Source organism: Echinops telfairi, unplaced genomic scaffold (assembly GCF_000313985.2).
Source record: "Echinops telfairi isolate 266 unplaced genomic scaffold, ASM31398v2 ScPeMD7_7458;HRSCAF=8496, whole genome shotgun sequence".
Lineage (NCBI taxonomy): Eukaryota > Metazoa > Chordata > Mammalia > Afrosoricida > Tenrecidae > Echinops > Echinops telfairi.
In genome coordinates this window covers 44,715,432-44,741,543 of record NW_022111358.1, presented here as the reverse complement: position 1 = coordinate 44,741,543, position 26,112 = coordinate 44,715,432, and the positions used below count along the sequence as shown (strand labels likewise).

Here is a 26,112-nt window from a genome sequence, read left to right as displayed (position 1 = left end):
CCGCAGCGCCTGCCCATCCAGGTGTACACGGACCCTGAAGCCGAGTGTGCCACAAGTGGGTGGGAGGTGACCTACACCCTAGAATGGACCTGGTGCATGATGACGGCCTCGGCGACACTTCCGCCCTGTCCTGACTGTGGCTGTGAGTTGGAGCTGACCCGATGGCCACAGGCAGAGGGGACTCTAGGTCCACTGCAGGTTCTAGGACCACCAGGTTGGTGATCCGAACCCACTCAGAGGGGCCCGGGAAGACAGGCCTGGTAATCTGCTCCCAAAGGCCACGCGGACCCTCTGAGCGCGGCCGGTTCTACTGAGCAACCTCAAGGCCTGGCCCCGCCTGGCCCGGCATGCAGGCGCATGGTGGGGGAAGCCGCGTGCCCCTTGCCCTCACGTCACCTATAGTACTCCACGTAGCTGGTCTGGTCAGCCACCTCGGTCAGCACGGTGGTGACATTGCTCCACTCGGGCAGCCCCGCGAGCTGGGCCATGATGGTGCCGGCCATCTGCTGCAGGAACCTCAGCGCCTGGACGTAGTCTCCGCGCGCCGCCAGCATCTCGCCCAGCCTCGCCAGGTGCTGCTCCAGCTCCAGCTGCATCTTCTGGGTGGTTCCGGCAACCTGGGGGGTAGGGATAGAGAAGGGGCCCTTGTGACCCTCCGCATAGGAGGGGGTGAGGGGGTGGGGTCCTAGTTGGAGCTCTGGGGAAGCAGGGCCTCACAGGGACAGAGGAGGGCCACTCCTGAGGGAATGGACGGCCAGCCCCACCTGCCCCAAGGAAGGGTGGCCGACCGGCCGGCGGGGAGCCCTGCCCCTCCCACAGACCTCACGGCCTCAACCTGGGGCAGGCTCTGGTCTGGCCCTGACCCCCCAGTTCCAGGGTCGCACTATAGAGACCTAGATGGCCAAACAAGAAGGCGGGGAGCCGCTCCCACTACCATGACTCGAATTCGATCTTGCAAGTCTGGCTAGACCAGAGGAGGTACACTGGTACAGATAGGAACTGAAAATACAGGGAATCCAGGACGGATGAGCCCTATAGGACCAGTGGTGTGAGTGGCAAAACAGGGAGGGTAAAGGGAGAATGGGTAGGAAAGAGGGAACCGATTACATGGAACTGTGTGTGACTTCCTCCCTGGGGGACAGACAACCGAAAAGTGGGTGAAGGGAGACGTCGGACGGGGCAAGATATGACAAAATACCCATTTATAAACTATCAAGGGCTCATGCGGGAGGGGGGAGCGGGGAGGGAGGGAAAAAATGAGGACCTAATGTCGGGGGTTTAAGTGGAGAGAAAATGTTTTGAGAAACGATGTACAAATGCGCTTTACACAATTGATGTGTGTATGGATTGGGATAACAGTTGTATGAGCCCCTAATAAAATGTTAAAAAAAAAAAAAAAGAAGGCAGGGAGCTCTGGACACCATGAATTCCTTCCCAGACCACTGCCAGCAAGCCAAGGCACCTCCCATGACTTTTGTGACCCCCCCACCCCTCCATCCCCCCGCAACTCCAGACTCAGTGCCATGGAGCCGATGCTGACTCTCAGTGACCCCACAGGACAGGGTGGAACGGTCCCAGTGCGGTTCGGAGACTGGAACCTCTCTACGGGGCAGACAGCTTCATCTTTCTCCCTCGGGGCAGGCGACTGGTGGTTTCCAACAGCTGACCTTGTGGTTGGTTAGCAGCCCAACCTGTAACCCGCCAGGGCTCTGACACATGTCACAGCATGATGGACAGGTGTGAGACGCTGCAAGCACGACCAGCAGGTGACCCGGGGACGCGCAGGGAGCACATGCTGTTGGGAAAGTGAGTCGTCAGACTTGCCCCGGGAAGGGTGACATCGGCCTTCAATTTTTTTTTTTTTAAGGTTGCATGTTCTGCAAAGTGCGGTGATGCAATGAGGCCCAGCCATGTCTAGGTTTTTTCCTTGCTAGTGTCCTCTGCCACTGCTGTTGAGGGTCACGGAGTTGTCGGCTCCGCCCACAGCGACCCTCGGCACAACGGAACCAACACGGCCCAGCCCTGCACCGTCCTCCCAGTGCTCCCTCCGCCTGAGCCCGTGGTTGCAGCCCCAGTGTCCACCCATCTCCTCAAGGGCCTGTCTCGTTGCCACTGCCCGTCCGCTTTTCCAAGCACGATGTCCCTCTCCAGGGACTGGCCTCTCCTGACAAGAAGCTCAAGGACCTCGGACGACGTCTCAGCATGCTTGCCTCGAAGGAGGCCTCTGGCTGTATTGCTTCCAGGACAGATTTGTTCACAGAGCCAAGAAGTCGCTCGCTCAGACTTTGGAGTTCCTCCGCTGCTGCTGCCTCGTAGCCCCCTACAGGTCTTCCAGAAGGAGCCCTGATGGCTCGCGTAGTGGGCTGTTAACCACAAGGTCAATGGTTCAAACCTGCCAGCCGGTCTTTAGGAGAAAGAGGAGGCTTTCTACTGTCGTGAAGCTCTGAAGTCTCAGAAACCTGCAGGGGCAGCTCTACTCTGTCCTCTGGGGTCACCGTGAGTCAGAGTCCACTCGCCAGCAGTGGGGGTTCCTGGGATCCAGAAGGAAAAGGCTTCTCTGTAAAGCTGGCGGGGCTCCGACGGTTCGAGGAACAGCACAGGAAGCTGACGTCACGGGCCGGCCCTGGGGCCTCTGAAGGCCTGGGTAGCAGACAGCAGGCGGAAGCCAAGGCCGCCTCTGGACGCTCCTGTTTCCTCCACCCCCCGGACAGCCATCCTTGTCCAGGTGGCCCAACAATTTCCTGTCCCTTGGCTGGGCCTTAAGGGCGTGGGGCCCAGTGGATTCTGAAGAAAACGCCTGTCTGTTTAAAGGGATGGGACATGCCCTTAGCTGTTTGGCACACTAGCGGGACCTGGCACTGTGGGCTTCTGGGAGAGGTGGCATGCAGGTGGAGCATGGACTCGCCAAGGCTTAGAGCCAACCCCCAACCTCGGCCATTGTCGGCTCATGACAACCTCGGCTGTGTCCCCGTAGAGTGCAGAGGGGGGCTCCTGGGGTAGTTACATCATTTCATGTCAACTTGGAGATAGATAAAAGTGTAGGGATGTTCTCAGGACCAGGGGAGAGAGTGGTGATACCAGGAGGTTAGAGAGAAGCTGGGGGAGAAAGGGGGAACTGATTACAAGGATCTACATATAACCGCCTCCCTGGGGGACAGACAACAGAAAAGTGGGTGAAGGGAGATGCCGGACAGAGTAAGACATGAAAAAACAATAATTTATAAATTATCAAGGGTTAGTGAGGGAGAGGGGCAGGGAGGGAGGGAGGGGAAAAGCGAGGAGCTGATACCAAGGGCTCTAATAGAAAGCAAATGTTTTGAGAATGATGATGGCAACAAATGTCCAAATGTGTTTGACACACTGGATGGATGGATGGACTGTGATAAGAGCTGTACGAGCCCCAATAAAGTGATTTTTTTTAAAAAGTGCAAGGATGGTCTTCAACCTGTCAGTCACATCACAGCCTAATGGTGCCTCCTCATGGGTGTGGTCTCATAAGGAGGGTCCTGGGAACCTCCCCCCTCTCTCCACCTCTACCTTCCTGCTGGCCACTCTGAGACCTGCGAGGCACCGCCATTGGATCCACAAGATTTTGCACCCACTGGCCTGTGATCTTCCTGCATGCTGCATCATTGCATGTGGTGGCGTGAGTCTGACGAGGGACTGATGGGCTAGTATTGGACTTGTGGACTTGAGTTGGATGCTTTCCTGGTGTATAAAGCTTCTTGCTACAAAGCTCACTCTTACACACACGCGAGTGTCACCGGATTGGTTTCTCTAGTCAATTAGTGCTCACGCAGCTCTACAGGGGCTCCATCGGCTGTTCATTCAGAGGCACACAGCCAGGGCTTCCTTCCAAGACGCCCCTGGGTGGACCTGAGCCACCCACCAGCTGAGCACATGGACTGTTCGCACCACCCAGAGAGCCCTGGGCTCCCTGCTACAAAGTGCCTCCACGCCACCGAGAGCCAAGGTTCCTGCAGGGTCTGGGGACACAGCCCTGAAACCCCAGACTCGTCCCCTGAGCCTTCACGGGGTCAGCATGTTGGCCTCGGAGAGGGAAAGAAGGCTCCTGTTCTGAACCCTCACGCTGAACCAGGGCACACAATTGGGGTATATGTGTGCATGACTGCGCATGGGTGTGTGCGTGTGTACAAGCTAATTCTTATCCCACAGCCTCCAGCGTCCAGTTTGGGAAAACCCAACCCAACACACTACCACTGAGTCAACTCTGACTCAGAGTGACCCTACATATAGGACAGGGTAGAACTGCCCCTGTGGATTTCTGAGACTGCAGTGTTTTACGGGAGAAGGACGGTTACAAAGCCGCGAGGACAGCTCAGCACCAAGGTCACCACCCAGTGCACCTGGTGACACTCTTGGGCTTTGCTGGGCCAGGGGGATTTCACAGGGACTTGGCGGCCTTTGCCATCTGCCTCGCACTCAGACTTCCTGATTCCGGGAGGGAGAATGGCTCTTTGTTTTGTTTTGTTTTGTTTCTGTGTCAGGGGCTGGCCTCTTCCTGCCTGTGCCTGGTTCTCAGAAGCGATGGGCCTTGCCGAGTCTGGGCGAGGGGCAGGGGTAGGAGCGCTGCTTTGCATGGGGGGTGGAGGTCGGTAGAAGCGAAGCCGATCCCTAATCAAGCCCAGTCTGACTCAAGGTGACCTGGACCGCAGAGGTGAACTGCCCCACCTCTGGGTGTCTAACACTGTCATCTTTACACAAGATTGCCGGGTCTTCCTCTGCAGAACAGGCCTCTCGGCAGCCGAGCGCTTCACCGCTGTGGCATCAGGCCTCCTCTGATCATTCAATATCACCCCAGGAATCTCTCCTTCTCCATTTAAGGAGATGACGATGTGCACACGTGCTTCCTGACCGGCGGCACCATGCCGACATGATAGTGTTGTGTGTACACAAATCAAGTCACAAGTGATAGTGTTACGCCTGCATCCGAGGGGGGGGGCCCTGGTGGCATAGTGGGTGAAGCTGCTACCTGTAAGGCCAGCAGTTTGAAACCACCATTCGCTCCACAGGAGAAAGAAGAGGCTTGCAGTCTTAGAAACCCACAGGGGCAGTTCTACCCTGTCCTATAGAGTGAGAATGAGGGAGATGGCGGTGGATTGGACTGGGGGGTCAGTGAGCCATGGGGGTGCAGGGGTTCCAGTGCCTGGCTGCTAGCTGAGAGGGGAGTAGTTGCTCCCCCACCCATGGTGGCTCAAAGAGGTGGGAGTCCAGTCGGCTTCTGGACAGATCGGGAACCCAAGGGGGGGTGGGGTGGTCAGTGCTACTCTGTCCCCTAGGCCACCAGGAGTGGACTTGACTTGATGCAGTAAGTGGGGGGTGCAAACCCTAACATCTGGCTGCTGACCACACGGTAGAGACGCCTCAGAAGAAAGGCCAGGCGAGCTGCAGAAAAACCAGCCACTGCAGACCCCGTGGAGCAGAGACCCCTGGGGCACAGCCAGTCTCCCTGGGAAGAGACCCCTTGGGCACAGTCCCCCTGGGTCACTGTGCGTGGGAACCAGCTGCCTGGCGGCGGATGGTAGCAAGGTTAGAGTAAAGAGCTTGGAAAAGGATCCTCAACTGCTGCCCCCAGACCCACCCTCTTCTCCTCACCCAGCTCCATCTCTTACCCCAACCAGAAAAAGCCAAGGGCCGCCCACCCCATGGCCCCTTTCCCCCTGCTGTCTTCCCACGGAAACGACACAAAGTAACGAAATTCAATCCAGAGCGGAACTAGGCTGTTCACGGCTCTTCCTCTCCCTCCACCCCCTCTTCCCCTACACCTCAGGGGGCCCAGTGCACAGCCAGCCCTGCAAGGGGACATGCATCCAGAGGTGGGACTCCCTGCCTCCCACAGAGGCACAGGGATGAGGAAGGGGCTGGTCTCCTACCCGGGGCAGGGCTGGGGACATCCAACCAGCAGTCCCTTGCAGCGCACCCGCAGGGAACCCAGGGGGGTGGAGGGGGATGCGCTGGTGATAAAGATACACCACCACCCCCACCGCACCCATGCTGCCATCAGATGGATTCCGAGTGGGAGCCCCCATACAGGGCAGGGTACAACTCTCCCCGTGAGTTTCCCAGACAGGATAGGAGCCTGGTGACACACTGGTTAAAGCACCCTGCCGAGAAACAAGAGCCCGGAAGGGGGAGGCATTGTTCTGGAAACCCCAGGCTGCAGTTCATCTCCTGTCCTACAGGGTCCGCCACTGAGCCAGCACCTACTTGCTGGCAACACTGGTTTGGTGTGGGCTTGTTTGATCCTTCTCCCCGGAACTGCTGGTGAGTTCACACCTCTCGCCTCCTGGGTAGCAGCCCAGAGCCTAGGGGCACACACACACCCTCCCGCCCACCCCAAGTTTCTTGGCAGCATCAGAACCACCTGCAAACTTGCAGCCCTAGCAGCCCCTTAGCCCGCCCCCAGCCGGGCTGAATCAGCACCTGGAGTCAGGCCACTGAAGGGTGTTTCCAGGGGACGGTTGGGTATGTTCAAGTCTGCGACCCTCTAAGAGGCCGAGTCCCACCTGCCGGAGGTGGCCAGGGCAGGGCAGACAGGCCAGGAGATGAAGGCCGTGGGTCGCTGGGGATGGAGGGAAAGGCGGATCTTGGACTTGGACCTGAAGTCTGCAGGCTTCTCGCCTTAGGACAGTGCCTTCCCCCTGGTGCCCAGTTTCTGCGTCCGGCCGCCCTCAGGCCTGCAGTGGGTACAGTGAGAGTGGCTGAGAGGACCTGGCCACTACCACCTGCCCTCCACTCCCTTCCCAGACCGAAATCCAGGGGCAGCTGAGAAAGCCGAGAATCTGACTGGTAGGGCATGCTGGGGACCAGGCCCCCTTCCCTGTGTGGGCGGTGGGGGAGCTGAGTCCTGGGGCTCTGCCAGTCCTGTGTCTCCAGCACCCCCAAAGGGTTCCGTGTGGCACAGCCTCATGGAACCAGGGAGTCACAGGTGTGGAGTTGGTGGGGCACAAAAGGGGGGCTCGGAGGAGGGAGCTGATCCCAGGTCTGAGCCGGCTTGACTTGTGCCGGGAGCCATTTGCCCCATACCCACGCCCCCTCTCATCCACAGACCGATTAGGACAATTATTATAATAGCTCATAATGGTAACCACCCATTTGGGGCGCACTTTATAGTTTATAAACCCTGGTCACCGACATTATACAGTGCCATTAATCGGCTACGCCGGCTTCCCCTCAGAGCCGGGTGGGGTGGCAGAGGGTTGGGACAGCTGAGCCTGGGCCCCTTGCGCTCACTGTACATGGCTGGTGCCGGGCAGCCAAGGGTGGGTCTTCAGAAGGGCATGGCCCATGCCTGTTGGGGCGCAGGCCCTGGAGCCCGCCAGGCCCAGGGGTGGGTGGGCCCTGCCTGAGAGTCTGCTCCTACCTGTCTCCCTGCATAATTCCCATCCAGGGGAGTGAGGCTTCTGCCCCATCATACTCCCCCTGTACACCCTCCCCACAAAAGCTATGGGAGGGTGTCTCTCTCTCAGCCCTTGGGGGTGAGGTACAAAAGACAAATGTCTGACTCCTAGCCTGGTGGTGTCAGGGATTGAGGGTGGGGCCACTAACCACAGGACTGGTGGTTCAAGCCCATCAGCTGCTCCCTGGGAGAAAGATGAGGCTGTCTGGTCCGATGAGGATCGGCGGTCTCAGAATCCCTCTAGGAGAGCTAGGATTGACTCGATGACCCTGGGCTTGGTCTGGTTTGGACTGGCTTAAAGGCCGGCAGCTTGTACCTGCCACGCAGCCCCGTGGAAGAAAGAGCTGGCCATTCCTCCCTGGGATTGCACAGCCGAGAAAACCCACTCTGCCCTTCTCTGGGCCTCGGAAGCGAGCCGGCAGTGGGTTTGGGTTGGGTTTGGGGACACAAGGCAAACGGACCCCAAAACTGAGCTCCCTGCCATCGAGTCAATGCCGCCTCACAGCGCCCTGACACGACAGGGTCGAGCTGCCCCTGGGGGTTCTGAGAGTGTCACCCTTCGTGGAAGTAGATCGCCCGTCTTTTTCCTGCAGAGTGGCGGCTGGTGGTTTGGAACTCCTGACCTAGAGGTTAGCAGCCCACTGCGTAACCACACCACTAGGGAACCAAGAGTCACCCCTGAAACGGTCACAAGTGAGCCTGGGAAGGTCAGGCCTCTGGGGCTTCCCAGGCGGGGACTCCCCCTTCTGGGGTCGGTTCCTCCTCCAGGGTGCTGCTGGAGGGGCCAGGGGGAACGGTCATCGCAGGCCCCTTCCCTCCACAGCCCAGGTATGGGGAGGGAACGGGGCAAACCCCTAACCAACCCCCCTGCCATCGCGTTAATGTCGCCTCCTACGGACCGTATAGGAGAGGGCAGACTGCCCCTGTGGGTTTCCAGGGCTGTGATTCTACAGCAGTGGATAGGCTCGTCTCTCTCCTGAGGAGCGGCTAGAGGTTTGGAACTGCTGACCTTGCGGGTGGCAGCCCAGTGGGAACCACGACACCCACAGGGCTCCCTGGAACTGCTGATCTTGTGGGTGGCAGTCCAGTGGGAACCACGACACCCGCAGGACTCCCTGGGGATGGGGCAGCTCACTCAATACACAAGGTAAGCCCGCACTGGCTTTTGCCTGCTTTCTAATCGGCTGTTCGCCACAGAGCAGGAGGTTAGCACAGGTCAGCTTCTGCTTACCTCACTTCCTGGCTGCCCCACCCCTATCACCAGGGGCTGTTCCGTGTTTGTACGTGTTTGCAAGAGGAGGCTCAGACCCTGAGGGAAGGCGCAGTGGGGCTGGGAGAGGGGCGGCTGCCAGCCAGATCTAGAAGCAGGATCTTTGACAGGAAATAGTTCGCTACAGATAAGCGAGCAAGCACCAGTCAGCCTGTGCTTACCTTGTTTACGGTGAGATGCAAGGCTGGTGAGGAGGCCCAGGGAGTGAGCTCCCTGGGGTCCAAGCCCTGGGACACTGTGCCTGCATGAGTCACCATGCCAGTCCCCGGTGCCTCCATCCCAGCCACGCTGCTCTGGCCCAGGCCCCTGGGCACCAGCCCTCCGTCACTGGGGAGGGCTGGGAGGGTGGCAGTGGGTCCCCAGGTGACACAGGAGACGCCCCCTGCTTTGCCCCCGGGGAGGGCTCTGTGCTGCTGGTGGCCTGTGTCTTTAAGGCGGGATTAGAGTCTCAGAGCCGCTTAGGGAACCCCAGCGGGAGGCTGGTCTTCTGCCAGCACATGCCAGGGCTGGGGCAGCCCGACACCAGGGATCATGTGCTGGGACCACTGCCCTCTGCTGGGACCTGGTCCAGGGAGGACCTGGAGCAGCATTCACGGCCAAGGACCAGTGTTCCCAGGCTGCTTGGGGCCATTTTTACCCAAACTCTGCCTCTGAGGTGGCCCACGCATCATGGGGGACCGGACAACCGGCCCAAAGCCTCCACAGGGTGGATGTTGGAAGAAGACTGGGCTTCCACCCGCACCCCCAACCTCTCCTCCCCCTGCCCTGCTCGATCCCTCCCGGGGCTCAGCCTCTTCTCTGGCCGGTCCAGCACGGGTGGACCTTCAGCAGGCAACATGGCCCCTGGTGCAAGAGCCCAGGTGGTGGGGTTTCAGGCTGGACCCGTGGGACGTTGCACTTGGCTCTCCGTGGGCAAATGGCTACTGTCCTCGCTGCTTCAGACAATGACCCCCTCCCACCTCCACTGCTCTGTGTGTGTGTGTGGGGGGGGCACTTCCACCCAGAGGGGGCATCCGTCTGTCTGTGTATCTGTACCACACAGACCCAGAGGGAACTGCCTTGGTGGGAACCTGGCTGGGCCCTTGTGGCCACACTGACCGCCCGTGTTGTGACCAGGCCCCGCCCCTCGCTGCTGCCCACGAGACTCACCAGGGCGTCGATCCCGGAGAAGGTGTGGTTGGCGCTGTCCAAGGAGTATATCAGCTGGTACACCCCGTCGTTGGTCTCACTGTTTCCATAGAAGCCAACGCCCACCGCGGCGCTACGGGCGAGACCCCAAACGGAGGTTAGAGGTCACGAGGGAGGGGGACAGTCAGGGACTTTAGCTGAGGAAGGCCCTCCTGGGTGGGAGGCAGGGATGATGGCTGGAGTTTTGGCAGATGGGGTCCTGGGGCGGGGTGGGGGGGTCGGGGGAGGTGACACCAAGTCACAGAGCAAGAACCTGCAGGTCCAGGTGCACTGTAGTGCACCAGTGGCCAGTGGCTTTATTTCAGTGGCCTTCGTCACCGTGGCCTTTGTCACGTGGAACCACTTCTCTGACTCAAGGTGACCCTGTGTACAAGAGAGCTTGATGCTGCCCGGGTCCTATGCCACCTTCACCAGCCTTCCGCCGAGCCCACTGTTGCCGGAGCTCTGCTGCTCCAGCTCCTGAGGGGCTTCCTCATCTTCTCCGCTGCCCTTCTCCTTGACCAGGCCTGGCGTCCTTGTCCAGGTTCTGGTCACGTGGCCCGGGTAGGAGATGGCGTCTCAGCATCCTTGTTGGACTTAACAAGAACTCACCACTGGCCCGGCGGCTTCATTAGGGTGGAGATGGGGGGCCTGGCCTGGAAGGAGAGCTTCTGATGCACCGGCCGGTTTGACCCACAGATGGGTTTGGGAGCCATCGCTGTCTGGTGAGACTATGGGCCCAGTGCCCTTCAGGTGCCCGCTGAGTCCTCTGGGAATGGGGGCTCTCCATCTTTTACCCTTCTCCCCACCACTCGGGGGCACCCTGTTCTTCTCCCGAGGGATTCCAGTTCCTGCAGGTACCGGGCTGCACCCCACCCTAACTCATCCCGCACCGGGGGCGGGGGCAGCCTGGAAAAAAGCCACATCCGTTGCCATGGGGTTGATGCCCACTCACAGGGACCCTAGAAGAGAGGGCAGCACTGCCCCTGTGGTTTCTGAGCCTCTAATTCTTGCTGGAGCAAAAATGCCTCATTTGTCTCCCGAGGAACAGCTGGTGGTTTTGAACTGCTGACCTTGAGGTTAGCAGCCCGACACGTGACCCACCCTTCCCTCTCCTGAGTCCTTCTGGGTAAAGTCTCCATGACCTTCCACTGTCACCACCCGCCAACCTGGCCTCTGCTTGGAGCACCAACGCCTACCCAGCTCCTGGCACAGAGGGGCTAATGAATTATGCCCGAGGCCCAAGTCGATGGCCGCTGCGTGTCCTACACACAGCCCTGGACGGCGCCACAGGAACGTCGGTGAAGCCGTCTCTCCCGGAGCCACCTGGAGTGCTCCGCTGCTTCAAAAACAAGGCGGAACTTTCTGGCTCTCCTGGTTCAATCCCATCTGCTTGGCATCATCCCAGAATCCCAGGGATGACGAACATACCGCTCCAAGTCTCCACTCAACCACTGATCTCACGCCATCTGACTCACGCTCCTTGGGACGCTCCGATGTTTACGAACCCGCCCCATGGGTTTCCACCCAGCACATGAAACGTCGTGGGGCGCACAGTGAACATACACACACGCCTCTGCTTCCACGTTTCCCAGCTTTTAACAGGAGAGGACCTGGGTGGGGTCCTCTGGAAGATGGAGAGACCTCCCTCTGCCCAAGCTCAGTGTCTATACCACAGCACCGAATCCCCACGGCCCCTGAACCCACAGAACCAGTGTGGTCTGGGAAGGCGCATCTTCTAACGAGGCTCCCATGTGCTTCACGTGCCCCAGGGTGTATGTATCTAAACACTGAGAACACGGATCATGGATGTAGACACAGGGTGGGACAGACCAGACACAGACAGAGACAGAGATAGAGTAGAGAGAGACGGACTAGACATGACCTGGGACAGGCTAGCCTTACATGTAGGACAGGCTTAGACTCAGCTGTAGCGTACGGACTAGACACAGACTAAATACAGATACAGGGTAGGAATCAATAGACTTAGATAGAGGATACAGACAAAGACTAGATATCAAATAAATACACCACAGGGTAGGCAGAGACTAGATAGAGACCAGATACAGACTAAATACATAAGGCAGGCGCAGGCTGGACAGAGAGCAGCCTTAGAGGTAGGGCAGCACCTTGATAGAGTCGGAGACTGGATATGGATCTCAATATGCAGGGCAAATGCAGACGCAGATTGGACAGAGGGCAGACGGAGACAGAGCAGACACAGACGGTACAGACTAGACAGAGACCCAGTCAGCACACGGAGGAGACGCAGGCATACACACAGAGCACACACAGGTGGAGACACAATCACACAGCTACAGTTTGCCATCAGTTTGGTCCAACTAGCTCCGAATCCACTTGGAGCCAACAGTCACCATCCGTCCCCCAGGAAGGCTGTGAGGAACGCTATCAAATGCCCAGCTAAAATGTTAGCGTGTGCAATTGACTGCACACCCACGATCCTCTCTGTTGTAGCACTTTATTCAACGAGAGAACGGTTGCTGTGACTTGGCCAGGACGTGCTGGCTCCTGGTGTTTAGAACATCTCTAATTTTCTGCAGTTTCGCGCCCCGGTGTTTGCCGGGGACTGGACACAGCGTGGAGGGCTGCTTTTCCTGATGTCGAGACGAGGGGGCTCTAGTTTCCCAGGAACAAGAGTCACCTGGGCAGTTCTGTGCGGCTCCCTCCCAGCCGGGGTGGTATAATGAATGGGTCAAGTGTGGGGCTGCTAACCTGGAGGCGGGCAGTTCAAATCCACCGGCTGCTCTGTGGGAGAAACATGAGGCTGTCTGTTCCTGTCAGGGTCTAGTCTTGGAAACTCTAAGGGAGAGTTCGACTCTGTCCTATAGGGTTTCCATGAGTTCTGATGGACTGAACAGTAGTGATCCATCCCCTTGCCCTCCCAGTTCTCCTTCCCTGCTTCTGACCGCCCACCCTGCCAGTTAGTCCCGCCTTTGTAAGACAGGAGCCCTGCTGGCAAAGTGATTACAAGTTGGACTGTTTGAAGCCACCAGTCTCTCCACAGGAGAAAGACAGTAAAGGTCTCCTCTCGGAAACTCCCGGGCAGCTCTACCCTGTCCCACAGGGTCGCTGTGAGTGGGCCTCTGCCCGATGGCAGTGAGCGTGGTGGCACCGTGGGCGGTGGGCTGGACTGCCCACCTCCAGGCCTGCTGCCATTAGAACCCAGCAGGTTCTCTGAGGGAGGAAAACCAGGCTGCCTGCCCCCACAAAGAGTCAGGGTCTCAGAAACCCACAGGGCGGCCCACAAGGGCTCTGTGAGCCGCAGCTTGGTTTGGGGGGTGCTTTTAGGTGAAGGTGATGCAAGGCACATGGCAGGAGCACCCCCCTCCCCTGGGGTAGGGCTGGGGCCAATCGGGAGGTGTCTCCCACCCCAATCCCCTTAGAGCCAGCCCATTGGTGACCAGACTGGATGACAGCGGGGAGGTGGGGGAGAGGGAGAAGGGCATCGTTACATAACTGCTGAACACAGAGACTCAGAATCACATCCCCGCCAAGGTGGTACCTATGTGAGAGGTGGGGTCTCTATGACAGAGATCTATGACCTCCAGGCCGCTCAATCAGAGGGCATCTTCCCATCCCCTCGGCCCTGGCGGCTCCGGGACCTGCCTTCCTTCCTGTCCAGTCTCCTTCCGTACCTGGCTGCTGTGACATGATGCACTTGACCTTGGGGCCTCTTCTGTCCCCTGGACCCGTGGCCTCCACTCACTCTCTCTAGGCTAAGACTTAAGGGTCCCCGCGGCAGCCCTGCATCCCCATTGGCCTAAAAGCATCTTAAACCCAACCGGGGACCCCCTCCCTTTGCGGGTCTCACACCTTGCTGGGCGCCCCCTACCTCCCATCCAGATGCTTAAACCAGAAACTGGGCGTGGGGATGGGGGGTCGGGAACCCTCTACCAGCTCCTCCTACTTCTCTCCCAGCCCTTTCCCTGCCCACTGCCTAGGCAGCCAGTGGCTCTGGCTCTCATTTCAGATTTTGTGATGCCCCAGGGACCGGTCAGGAGCTTCTCTCTGCTGGGAACTCCTGGCTTGGACTCATATTTAAGCCCAGGACCCACGGGGGCCGAAACCCAGGCCTGCTCACCCGCGCTCCAGGCTGCTTCATCCCTGTGATCTTGCCCCGGGCTCTTTCCTGCCTCTGGCCCGTGATCGCCATCCCCAGGCAGGTGGCCAGGTCGACGGGTGAGCCCCGGTGAGCCCCGGTCCCTGGACCTGTCCCAGTTCCGGGTCAGCTCAGCCGAGGTGGGAGCGACAACCCCATGCTCTGGGTGCTCAGGCACTTGGGAGGGCGGCTCTCTGGCTCTTGGGAGCATCTCAGGGAAAGCCCTGTGGAGCCCCAACAGGGAGAGTGTTGCTGCTCCCACAGTCCGACTGGGCGGGTGTGCAGGGCATCCCCTCTGCCCCAGTGTGGCGCCCGGGAGTCAGGACCCCAGTGGAAGCAAAGAGCAGCTAATGGCACTAAAAGCTATTGATCTTGTGTGAGTCAAGCTTCCTTGTCACCTGGATGACCCAGGGTGGCCGCTAGGAGGGGGCAGGGACCCTGAAGCCCAGTGAATGAGAATGCTGTCCACCAAATGCCCCTGAGAACTCCCTTCCTGGACTGGGCAAGCCCACCCCAGAGCAGTGGCCACCTGGCACCGGAGTCCAGTTGCTGGGCAAGAAAGGGGCAGCAGTCAACTTGTCAACTAGTCAGTCGACCAGTGACCACTAGAGGCTTGTCAGGGACAGAAGGGATGCCACTTACAGTCATGGTGACCGACCCAGACAAGCTAACATCCTAACTCTGAGCATGCGCCGCCCCGCCTCCCGCCTCCCGCCCACCGCCAAGGAGAGCCCCTTGGAGAGGGACACTCACCAGCAGATGAGCCCAGCCACCACGGCCGTGCAGGTGACGCAGCAGGCGTTGTGAAGCTTGGTCTGCACGCCATGGTTTGGGCGGCGGCGGCAGCAGGTGCAGGTCAGGTAAACTGCGAGGAAGAGGAGGTTCAGGGCCAGGCCCCCGGCGGCCACCAGCCCCAGGAACAGCAGGGACTGGGAGGGAGAGACAGAGGCCTGGGGTCAGCACCTGATTGTGCCAGCCCTGTGATCACCCGTCATCAACTGAATGGTGTCCAAGCCCCTACACCCGCCCTGTGGATAAGGAGCCCGGGTGGCACAGTGGCGAAGCGCTCGGCTGCTAATGGAAAGGGAGGTGTTGCCAAACACACCCATCGGCTCTGAGGGAGCCAAGCCCTGACAGCCTGCACCTGTCCAGGTGGCAGCCTTTGTAAATAAGAAAGTCCAAGGCCGGAGGAGGGAAGGGTATCAGAGCTTACGTTCTGAGCACCCGGTTGGCAGAAGGCTATGGATGACAGTGGAAGCCCCCAATCCATTTGCAGGCCCCCCGCCCTCCCCGTGGACGAAGCTTCTGGTGAGTCCCCTCTGAGCACAGAGCAGCGATGGGAAAAGTCCTGCTCTCCTGGAAAGCGCACCAGGGCTGGTAGAGAGCTGGGTTAAACTTTAACACCTGATCTTTGCTCTCCCCTATGACCCCTTTTTAATCTGTTCTGGTTTTAGTTATTATTATTTTAATGAAAAGATCATTTTGTCGGGGCTTTTCCAGCTCTGACAACAATCCATCCATCAGTCGCATCAAGCACATGCGCACACATTGTCCCGGCTATTGTTCCTTGCGGCTGAGGTTTTCCTGTCTTATTTTTCTACTGCTGGTGGGGGTGTTCCCCCCGCCCCCGTGTACGTCTTTCTTCACATGAAATCCATAAGAGGTACGTCTACAGAGAGAGGAACTGGACTTATCGTCTCCTCGGGACATGGCCGGGAGATGGGGGAAACGGGGAGCTACTAAGGATGCGTCCAAGAACGAAGAAAGTGCTCGGACTGTGGTGGTGACGGGCTCACCACGCGCTCAGCAGCTGGGAGCCACCGGCCGCTTTGGAGGAGACAGACGGTCCTCCTAGTCCCACGGAGAGCTGCCGTGTCGGACACCCTGGGGCAGTTCTACCCTGGCCTGCAGGGTCACTGCGAGACGGCATTGACCCGATGGCAGTGGGTTTGTTTTGTTTTGTGTGGACTCTGTTACAGCAGCTCTTGGAAACCAAGATTGACTGATTGATTGATTCCTCCCTCCCTCTGTCGTCGACCGTCAAGAGTCCACACGCGTGGCAAGCTGGCGCTCTCTGGGGCTCTGGGGGTGGGCAGAGGACCAGTGACTTGGGGACCAGCTGAGTGAGGGATGGGGCGGCCCTGCATTTCCAGCCATGCAGGCACCAGGGTCCTGCCTGGAGCCAGCCGTGAGGCAGTGGGCCCCAGGGAAGAGGGGCATGCATGTAGAGTGTGTGCCCCAAGCCCTTGGGGAGAGAAGGGCTGAGCAGGATGCTTGGGACCCTGCAGGGGCCTGTGACAGGGCCAGGAAGGGGCTGCCTGGAGTGGCCACCCTCCTCCATGCCAACCCAAGCCAGGGACTGTCACGTGGGGCCCAGGCTGTGACGTGGTGTCACGTAGCCCCCCTCGTGGGTGTCAGAGGCTAATTTTCTGGAGGGCGTTCACCAGGCCTTTCTGTCGTGGCACCTCTAGGGGGGACTAAAACCGCCGGCGTTAACTGTTTGTCCTGTTTGGGGTCCCTCTGTGCCAAGGGCCCCATGGGCTTGCCGCCATCACGTGATGCCCAGGCTCTAGAGAGCCTTGGTCTGGGTGTTGAACGTCCTATCAGGATATGCACTGTGGGGTGACAGGGACGGTGACCCCCATGGCGAGGGCAACCCAGCCTTCTGAAGGGGCAGGAGGCGTCTGTGAGCTCCTTCTCAGGCCACCTGGTCCACCGGGAAGCCCCGTGGCCCACCCCCTCCTCCAACCCACGGGCGTGGTAATCTCTTGATGCATCCAGCTGGGCGCCAGCTGGGCTCTGATTTGGTGGCAGGGCTGTTCCTGGTGCTCGACCAGGCTCCTGCGCTGTCAGCCTTCCTGTCCCTCCCCACACATGAAGCTAAGGTCCAGAGCCCCCAAAGGACTCCAGGCTGGGCTGTCAAAGGGGGGGTGGTGCTCTTTGACAGGTGGGGGCCTCAGCTGAATCCCACAGAGCCTGGTCATTTTCAGCTGAGTGGAGCCGAGGTTGTTTAGGTGCCTCGGTGCACGCGCCCAACACCTGGCCCAAAGGGTGTCGCCCTGGGCCCACGACGCCGGAGTCTCAGGGACGCTGAGACTATCTTCCCTGAAAGGGCACACAGACTGGCTCACACTTGGTCCTGACCTTCACCAGGGAAAAGGATATGGCTGGTGCTCCTGGGAGCGGGCCTCTCCCCACAACCCCAGGCAGCTGGGAAGACAGACTGGGGGCGGAGCTGTCACCGGACAGTCCTCAGTGAAGCAAGGGACCAGACCACCAATTAGTTGGGCCCCTGCCCTGGAGCCGCATGGGATCTATCAGCCTCCTCTAGCGCTGACTCCACGCCTCTCTCCAGCGGGCCCCAACCCCAGGGCCAGGCCAAGGAGGCCCAGCTGGATGTGGGGACCGGAGCCCCGCTACCAGGGTGCGCAGAGCCCTGAGGAGCAGCTGCCAACTGAAAGGTCAGGGAGGTGGCCCTAGCTCTGCGGGAGCAAAGACCGGGCGATCGGCTTCCGTGAGGGCTGCCCCCCAACCCCCGCCACCCCGGGGGCGCTTCTACTGCCCCATGCGCTCGACCCGACTGGGCGGTGCCCCGACTATTCACTGTGAAGCTCAGCTTTGCTGCTCCTGCCGAGGCCAAGGTCTGGGCCTGGAGAGGACCGGAGGGGATGCAAGATCCCCTCCAGGGTCAAAACCCTCGCGGCAGCCAGTGCCACAGCAACGTGGGAGCCGAATCCTGCTGACCGACGTCAGCGTGGGTCTACCCAGAGGTGCCTCGGAAGAAAGGCCAGGTGATCTACTTCTGAAAAACCAGCCCCTGAAGGCCCCAGGGGCACAGTCTCCTCCCTCTGATGCAAGTTGGGGGGCCACTGGGAGCGGTGGTCACCATGGCGGGAAGGGGCTTGGAGCTCGGCGATTGCCGCTGCTGTCCCGCCAACAGGTGTTCTCAGACCTTCTGCGGGCTCGGGGGTTGGGGGGTGGCCCTTCCCCTTTCCTCGAAACAGAACCGAGGTATGGGATCTGGAGCCCCACCCCCAACACAAACCAGCTGGCAGAGTTCTGACTGAAGGGTGGGTGAGAATGCCAGCCTGTGCCCTGCCCACCCCCCTTTGCAGACACACCCTGAGGCCCTTCTGCTAAACCTCAGGGCCCCTGGAATCTGTCACCGTGCAAAGCGCACGACCCAGGACCCATGGAGTCTGCTCCTTACCCACGGAGACTCGACAACCCCAGGGCACACGCACACCAGTGCCTGCCAGTCACAAACCAGAAACAACCCAGGGGTCCAGCAGCCCGAGGACAGGCGCCCACAGGGTGTTATCCTCAACCTGGAGAAGGCGGGCACAGCTAGCCGCCAGGACCACGGGCAGGTGCCTCCCTGGTGAGCAGGAAGGGCGAGCAGGCAGGCAGCGCCACAGAGGCTTCGCAGAGCTCAAACCGGAGAAGCGCGCCAGTCTCCGGCAGCAGAGGCCCCAATAGCAGGGACTGGTGGGGGCAGCTCCCTGGGGTGCGTCAGGAAGGACATTTATATTTGGATGGTGCTCCTCTACACACCAAGGGGCTTCAGAGAGTTCGCAGGACATGCATATTATGAGAAAGAAAAGGCATGGCTTTGCCATTGCTTTGCATCACAATAAACCCGCCCCGATCTGTTCTTATCATGCTCCTTGAATCTGAGGGGAGACCCTGGACAGGTTGGTGAGCCCAGTGGCTGCCACAATGGGGTCTGACGTAGCAAGTGATGTGAGGTGGCCCAGGACCATAGTGGGGTCCTTCCGTCCTATGCAGGGGCGCTGTGGGTCAGAACCAACCTGAAGGTAGCCAACAACGACAACATGTTGCAACGCGTCTCCCAGTGTGAGGCATTCAAGAGACTAAGGCACCCGTTGGAAAAGAGGCCCTGTCAGGGAAGGGGATTTTGCTCAAAGGGAAGCAAGAACAAGCATCAAATTCAGGGCGAAGCGTGGGTGGCAGGGTGGTGAAACTACTGATGCTTTATGAAATGCTCAGGGGACAATGTGTCAAAGACACCAGCCGTTGACCAACGGATCCATCATTGAAAGAAGGGACAAGACGAGACTGGAGCCACATCAATTCTCGAGGAAACAATTCATCCTACTCCGGCCTGTTCTCACTGAAGAGAACCAGCCATGAACAGCACAAAGGAGAGCCAGCTGGTTCACCTTCGGAAATTCTGACTGAAAAACTAAAGTAGAATAAACTTGTTGCTCACTGGGCGTCCGATCGGATGCAGAGAGGGGCAGAGCTTTGGATGGGCATTTTCCAGCAAGTGGGATCCCGAAGAAGCGGAAGCGTTTCTCTGAAGAACGGCAGCAGGAGGTAAAGTCAGCTCTTAACCAGTCCGCTCTGGAGGCCCAGTCCAGCAGTAGCTAACAAGAGATGGGCACGGTCCAGCCGAAGCAAAATAGGAAAGGCTATGCCAACTGTCTTTTGGGATGCGCCAGGCATTTTGCAGGCTGGTCCTCTGGAGGGCCACAGAAGCGTCACATGCTTCCGTGAGAATGTCTTGGGAAAGATAAGACAAAGGCGGGGGATTCTCCAGGCTCTTCACTGACCACAGCAATGCGCTGCAAATCCCTCCCATGTAACGCGAGCCATCTGGGGAGTGTTTCCATAGGGAACCATTTAGACCTAACACTTCTGATGTGCGTCCTCCTGACTTCTTCCCATTTCCTAGTCTTTAAAAATTTTTTTTTAAATCTGTAAAGGACTGTTTTTCTTGAAGAATGGGCATGGCTAAATTCCCAGGACCCTCAGTTCTGTAGGCCTGGGCAAAGTGTCTGCCATCCTCATCACTTGCATACAAAGTCTCTTGAACTTGCTGGAGCTCGTATGGAGAAATAAGGAGTTTTCATTTCCCCACAAGCTTTAGAAGCCCCTTGCCTGCCCTGTGTGTTGCTGTCATTAGGGTCCCGTGTGCGACCGAAGGAAACACTGTCCTGTCCTGCACCGTCCTCACCATCACTGCTCTGTCTGAGCTCCTGGTCGCAGCTCAGTGGATCCGCCCATCTGTGGAAGGTCTTTCCTCACTGCGGCTGACCCTCCACTTCACCAAGCACGACGCTCCTCTCCAGGGATGGGTCCCTCCTAGCACCATGTCCAAAGGATGTGAGGCCATGTTCTGGCTGTCCTTCCTCTAAGACACAGTGTTTTCCTCAGGCAGCCCCTGGTATACCCAGCACGCTTCGCCAACACCAGAATTCAAAGGCACCAATTCTCTGATCTTCCCTTTCACCACCCAGGTTTCCCATGCATATGAGACAGCTGAAAATGCACCGCACACACCACACACACACACACACACACACACACACACACACACACACTCAGTGAAGTGTACAGTGTACGGTCCAGTCAGTGATCACCGACCCAGACCATAAACGCAGACCTCCTGGGCTTCCCCTGTGCCTCCTGAGCAGTCCCACCATCGGTCTACCCCCAAACAGGAAAAACCACGCTAGCTTCCCACGGCTTGTGGTCCCCACCATGCTAGCACGGGTCCTCCAAGAAGCGGGGAGGGGAGCTGTGGGTGAGTGCTATCTCAATCTCCCCAAACTCGCCTCGCCCCACGGCCCCTGTGCTGGTGCCCCGACTCAGTACTCAGTACCCTCACCCACCTAGGGTGCTTCCAGGCTGCGTGAAGGGGCGCAGGGCCCTACAGCCTGGGACCAGGCCCAGCTGGGCAGCTGGCTTGAATTAGGGAATGGGTAAGGTGGAGGAGGTGGCCTGGGAGACTCAAACTCAAACTTTGGTCAGTAGTTCACCCCCGAGCCTTCTCCAGGTCCAGGGTGAGCCCCTGGCTCAGGGAGCTGAGAGTGGCTGGCGGAGAGAGACACGAAAATGGGTGGAGGGAGCGGAAGTGGAAGGGAGAAAGCAAGAAGGTGTGTGATGGAGAAGAGGAGGAGGAGGGGAGAGGAAGGGGGAGGCCAAGGCCCAACCAGCACAAACACCTCCCCACGGCAACTGCCCTCCTTAATAGGCAATTACTCTCTGGCTCCTAATTAACGCGGCAGCTCCCAGAGGCACAGGGGCCCCATGTGAGAGAGCTTGAAGCTCCAGAGAGAAGCTTACTGTACAAGGACAATGTCTCATATCACCTGTGCCCTCGGCCCTGCCCCCTGCAGCAGCCACCACCTCCCCACCCCACCCCCAGCAGCCTCCCTTCCCTTGTCAACTCGTTCTGAGTGTTCTCAGGTAAGGAGACACCTACTGCACCAACCCAGGACCCAAATGGAGGCCAGGGGGCACCAATGTGCATTCGGGGAGTGCTGGGGTGGGGACCCAAGAGCACTGGTGGCCTAGGATACTAACTGCAAGGTCGACAGTTCAAAGCCACCAACCTGTCCTTGGGAGAGAGCTAAGGCTGCCTGCTCGCCTAACGTTTACAGGTACAGAAAGCCCCTGTAGGGCAGCTGGGAGTCAGGATGGCAGTTGGCTTGGATACACAACCAACGTTCATTCAAGAAATCACGCAGTAGATTTGCATGGGGTCCGTCTGCTGCACAAGACCTCTCTGAAGTGTTGAAGGGCAAGGATGTCAGTGCGCCTGACCCAGCCCTCGTATTTTCTTTTCTTTTTTAAAATCGTTTTATTAGGGGCTCATTCGACTCTTATCACAATCCATACATATATCAATTGTGTAAAGCACATTTGTACATTCATTGCCATTTGCTCTCCACTTAAGCCCCCAGCATCAGGTCCTCATTTTTCCTCTCCCTCCGCCTCTATTCCCTCATGAGCCCTTGATAATTTATAAGTTATTATTTTGTCATATCTTACCCTGTCCGACGTCTCCCTTCACCCACTTTTCGGTTGTCCATCCCCCAGGGAGGAGGTCACCTATAGATCCTTGTAATCGGTTCCCTCTTTCCAACCCACTCTCCCTCTACCCTCCCAGTATCGCCACTCACACCACTGGTCCTGAAGGGATCATCCGCCCTGGATTTCCTGTGTTTCCAGTTCCTATCTGTACCAGTGTACATCCTCTGGTCTAGCCACACTTGCAAGGTAGAATTGGTATCATGATAGTGGGGGGAGGGGCGGGGAGGAAGCATTAGGAACTAGAGGAAAGTTGTATTTTTCATCGTTGCTACATCGTACCCTGACTGGCTCGTCTCCTCCCCGAGACCCCTCTGCAAGGGATGTCCAGTGGCCTACTAATGCAGCCCTCGTGTTTTCAGTCTCCTCCCATGCAGGTGGAAGTCGGACACTGGGTGAGGAAGCTCGTAGAAGAAGCGGCGCATTGGAATGGCGGTGCTGATGAAGCCTACGGAAAGCACGGGGGACCACTAAGGACAGACAATCTCGGTCTTAGAAGAAGCACAGCTAGAAGGCTCCCTTAGGAGCGAGCATGGTGAGGCTCTGTCTCACGTGCTTTGGACATGTTATCAGGAGAGACCAGGCCCTGGAGAAGGACATCATGCTTGTACGGTGGAAGGTCAGCCAAAAGGGAGGAGGAGGCTGATTGTCCCAGGCGCTGAGACAATGGTCCCAGACACATAGGCAATTGTGTGGATGGCGCAGGGCGAGCAGTGCTTTGTTTGGATGCCGTACAGAGTCCGAGGCAGCTAGAGTCCAAACTGACCGGACAGCAGAGGTTTTGGGGGCTGGGGGCACAGGGGCTCAGTCGGCCTTCATAAAGAGCCACAGCTTTGAAAACCCCCAGGGGTGGTTCCCCTGTCTGTCCTATTGGGTCCCTATGCACGGTAGAGGGTATAGCTTTGGATTTTGGTGGGTGCTGGGTCTAGACTCCAAGAAGCACCTGGGTGGGGCAGAAGAATCGACTCCAGGTAGGGGTGGGTTTGGTCCCCCTGCCTCAGGCCAGCATGATTGTCCACTGACCGTGACTCAGTGCTCAGCGATGGCGATGGACAGTGCTTCCTCTTCTTGGTCTCTGGCCTTCTCTCTGGAGGGGCCCCGTCTTGTGCCTCCCCAGGCTCGAGGACACACACTTGGGACTCTGGGGACTGTATGACTTGAAATGAACCCCCCGATTGATTCTAATTCCTGACTCCTACCCACTAAGAGCAGGGGGTCAGTCCTGCAGGGAGACAACCAGTGCTTGGACCACAATCTGTTTGCTGGGGGGCGGGTGGAGGGGGAGGAAAGAGGGTTCCAGGGTTGCTTTCCCCTGAGGGGGTGGGTGGCTGGCACCAGTGCCACCAACACTTGTGAGCCCAGGACCCTGAGTAACTTATTTTGGGGATGCCCAGCTGGGTTGGGTACCAGGTGCCCTTTCTGCTCCCTCAGCCCAGACCCCGGCTGGCTGGAGTCTCCCCCTTCCCACCAAGGTACCTGTGACAATTAAGGGGGGGGGCCTGCCACCGGACACAAGATCGATACCTCTTTTCTTGTCAGGTGCTCTTTCTGCCCTGTGACAGATGAGAAAGCTCAGGCTGAGGTCTGGGGTGTGTGCCCCTGCAGGCCCAGGGCCACATGGGCAGCCTGCAGCTGGATGCCCGCCCTCCCCACGCCCGCCTGGGCAATGGAATTCGGTCAGGAGACCCGGGTTCTCCAGGGAAGTCCCCTTTCAGCCCTCTGCTCCTTTACCCACTCCTCCATGGCCTTCTAGAACCTCGGGTCAATGCTTCCCACCCCCGAAACGGTGTCCACGACGCGTCTCCCCTCCCCTTCGCCACCGTGTCTTTCGTTTGGGCACGCGCACGTACATACACGTGTACATGCGAGCATGCACTGGATCCCCAGCCCACGCTCTACCCTGGAATGCGCTAAAGCCATCCCTGCCGTTTGCGGCTGCTCCTGACCATTCCCCGACACTCGGTCTTCTGTACCCTGGCAGGTACTGGCCTTCGACACGGAGCTGCAGCTCAAGGTGAACGATTCTTACCACTGGGCCCCGCGATGCGCTACGTACTCATGAGCACGCTACTGTGGCTGTCTCTGGTAATGCTTTCAGAGTACGGAAGTGAGGCTCAGAGGGGTTGAGACATCTGCCCAAGGTCACACAGCAAATGACAACTGGGATTCCTGCCAGGCGGCTGGATGGGCGAGCCCCTAACCCCCACGGCCTGGCCTCAGAGGCCCAGAAACTGCTCGGGGGAGCCCCACCTGCTATGATGACCTTGGTCGCCCTGCTTTGTGGAGGACTCATTCCCTGTTGAGTTTGCTAAGTGCAGGCTGAGAGCAGGGAGCCCTGTCGATGGCCTCCCCTGGCCTGCCACCTGACCACCACCGACACACAAGCATAAGACTCCGTGGTCAGTCCACAGGGGAACCTACCACATTAGGAACCGCCATAAATAACCCCCAGGGGCCAAACTCTTCATCTGCCCCCACTCCTGTCTCCCTCCTCAGGTGTCCTTGGGAGGCCCACGGAGGGCAGGAGGTCACAGGTAGAACCCTTGTCCTCTGCCCAGCAGCTGAGGCTGATGGGAAGGGGCCGCCCAGGATCCTAGTAAGGGTCTGTGTATGTGTGGTCGGGGGATGGTGGGGGTCTCTCTGGCTCAGCTGTGCAAGGAGCAGGCACAGCCCCCACCCACCACATATGCCCGCCAGAGAAGTGTGCTCCTTGGGCAAGGAGGAGGGCGGGTCTTCTTGACCCACCCAGTGTCCACCAGTGGAGAGGTACGGGTTCTGGGGCACCCCCCCCCACCACACACACACACACACACAAACACGCGCGCACCCAGCGCAGCTGTCTCTGAAATCATATCCGCCCTCTGTTTTCGGCGGGAGTGTAAGATTCCCCAGGGCGCCCCGCGGGCAGGTGGCGTGTCCCCAGATTCAGGCTCCCAACGGTTCCGGCGGAGGGCGTGACCAACAGATCCCGAGCAGTGCGTGTGCCGGGCGGACCGGCTTCCACTTCCCCGAGGGTCCCCGCCTCCCGACCGGAGGGGCTTCTCTCTGTCCCTGGAAGGGCAGGCACCGCGTGCCAGGGGCTGGAAGGCACGGCGCCCCCCACACCCGACCAGGTCCCTGAGCCCCGCAGAAAAAAGATCTAGGGTGGGGGTGGGGGCAGGAGCAACAGCTGATTCCCCGCCCCCCCTCCCGCCTACTGGGAGGCCCGGACCAGCTCCTCGGGCCGGAGAACCTGATACTGCCCGCAGGGGCGCACGGTCCTCGGAGGCGCACGTAGCGGGGTCCCAGAGCTCACCCCGGAATCTATGGCCCAGTGGAGGGCCGGGAGTCAGGGGCAGCGCCGGCCGGGAGCAGAGCTGAGTAGGGGCGGGGGGGAGGTGGACATGGGCATAGCAGTGGCCTCCCAGCGTGTCACTGGGGTGCAGAAACCGCAGAGGGAAGTACCAGGAAGGGGCAAAGGTCCAAGAACGGAGCGAAGGGGCGGGCTGGGAAGCCAAGGTCCCAGAAACTCGGGGCCACGCGCCCTCAAGCGGGGCCCGGGGCCCAGGTAAGTGGGCTGGGGGCTTCAGGATCTAGGTGCCAAGGATGGGGTGGCGCAAGGCCAAGTGCAGGACAAAGGGAAGACGTGGGTGTCCACACTGGGGGAGGGGTCTCTACTGGCCGGGGTGGGACGGGTCTGACTGGGGCCACCTCCTTCCAGTCCCGCGAGCTTCTCGGGGACCCAGAGCTGGGGTCCGTGGCACCCAGTGACTCGGCCCGCGGGTGGGCCGGCGGCCGGGGGGAGGGGAGGGGCGCTGCCCCGTGAAGCCAGGGAAGAGTCCGGCGGCTTGGCTCAAACTTCTCGGGGGCCGCCGCGGCCGCGGCTCGGAGCTTCGGAAGCGGGGAGATAGGTGTCCCCCCGCCCTACGCGGGAGACCCGGAGCTGGAGCCGGTGTCGCTGCCCGCCCCGCGGGGTGCGCTCGCCCCACTCTCCCAGCCGAGTCCTCCCTCGGCCCCCTCCTCCCGCTGCGCCCCGATCTTTCCAGCTTCCCCGGAGAGAGGGGCTGGGGGTCGGGGGCCAAAGGTGTCTGGGGGAAGGGGCGAGGGGCGAGGGGTCCTGGCTGGCGAGGGGGCGAAGAGCGGACTCTGGGCTCCCGGGGGCGCCGTGGGGCGCGGGGTCCGGCCTCGGGGCCTCGGACTCACCTCCTGGTAACTCTCGTTGCGGGGGTTGAAAGTGCTGTCCACGGGCTGCAGGCGCAGGTTGAGGTGGGGGACCCTGTGCAGCCACACGACCCACCAGGGCGCGATGTAGTCCAC

At 59.4% G+C, this 26,112-nt stretch overlaps 1 protein-coding gene across 1 annotated transcript in view; it reads right to left on the bottom strand.

The window, feature by feature from the left end:
* The window catches only part of TTYH2 (tweety family member 2), a gene marked incomplete at its 5' end in the record, with an annotated part of 44,393 nt that extends 18,281 nt beyond the window's left edge, over nt 1–26,112 (bottom strand). The window contains 4 exons of the mRNA XM_004709320.2: nt 397–617; nt 9,840–9,951; nt 14,731–14,906; nt 25,999–26,112. Of these exons, the coding sequence (XP_004709377.1) occupies nt 397–617; nt 9,840–9,951; nt 14,731–14,906; nt 25,999–26,112 (623 nt within the window). The remainder of the gene's footprint in view (nt 1–396; nt 618–9,839; nt 9,952–14,730; nt 14,907–25,998) is intronic.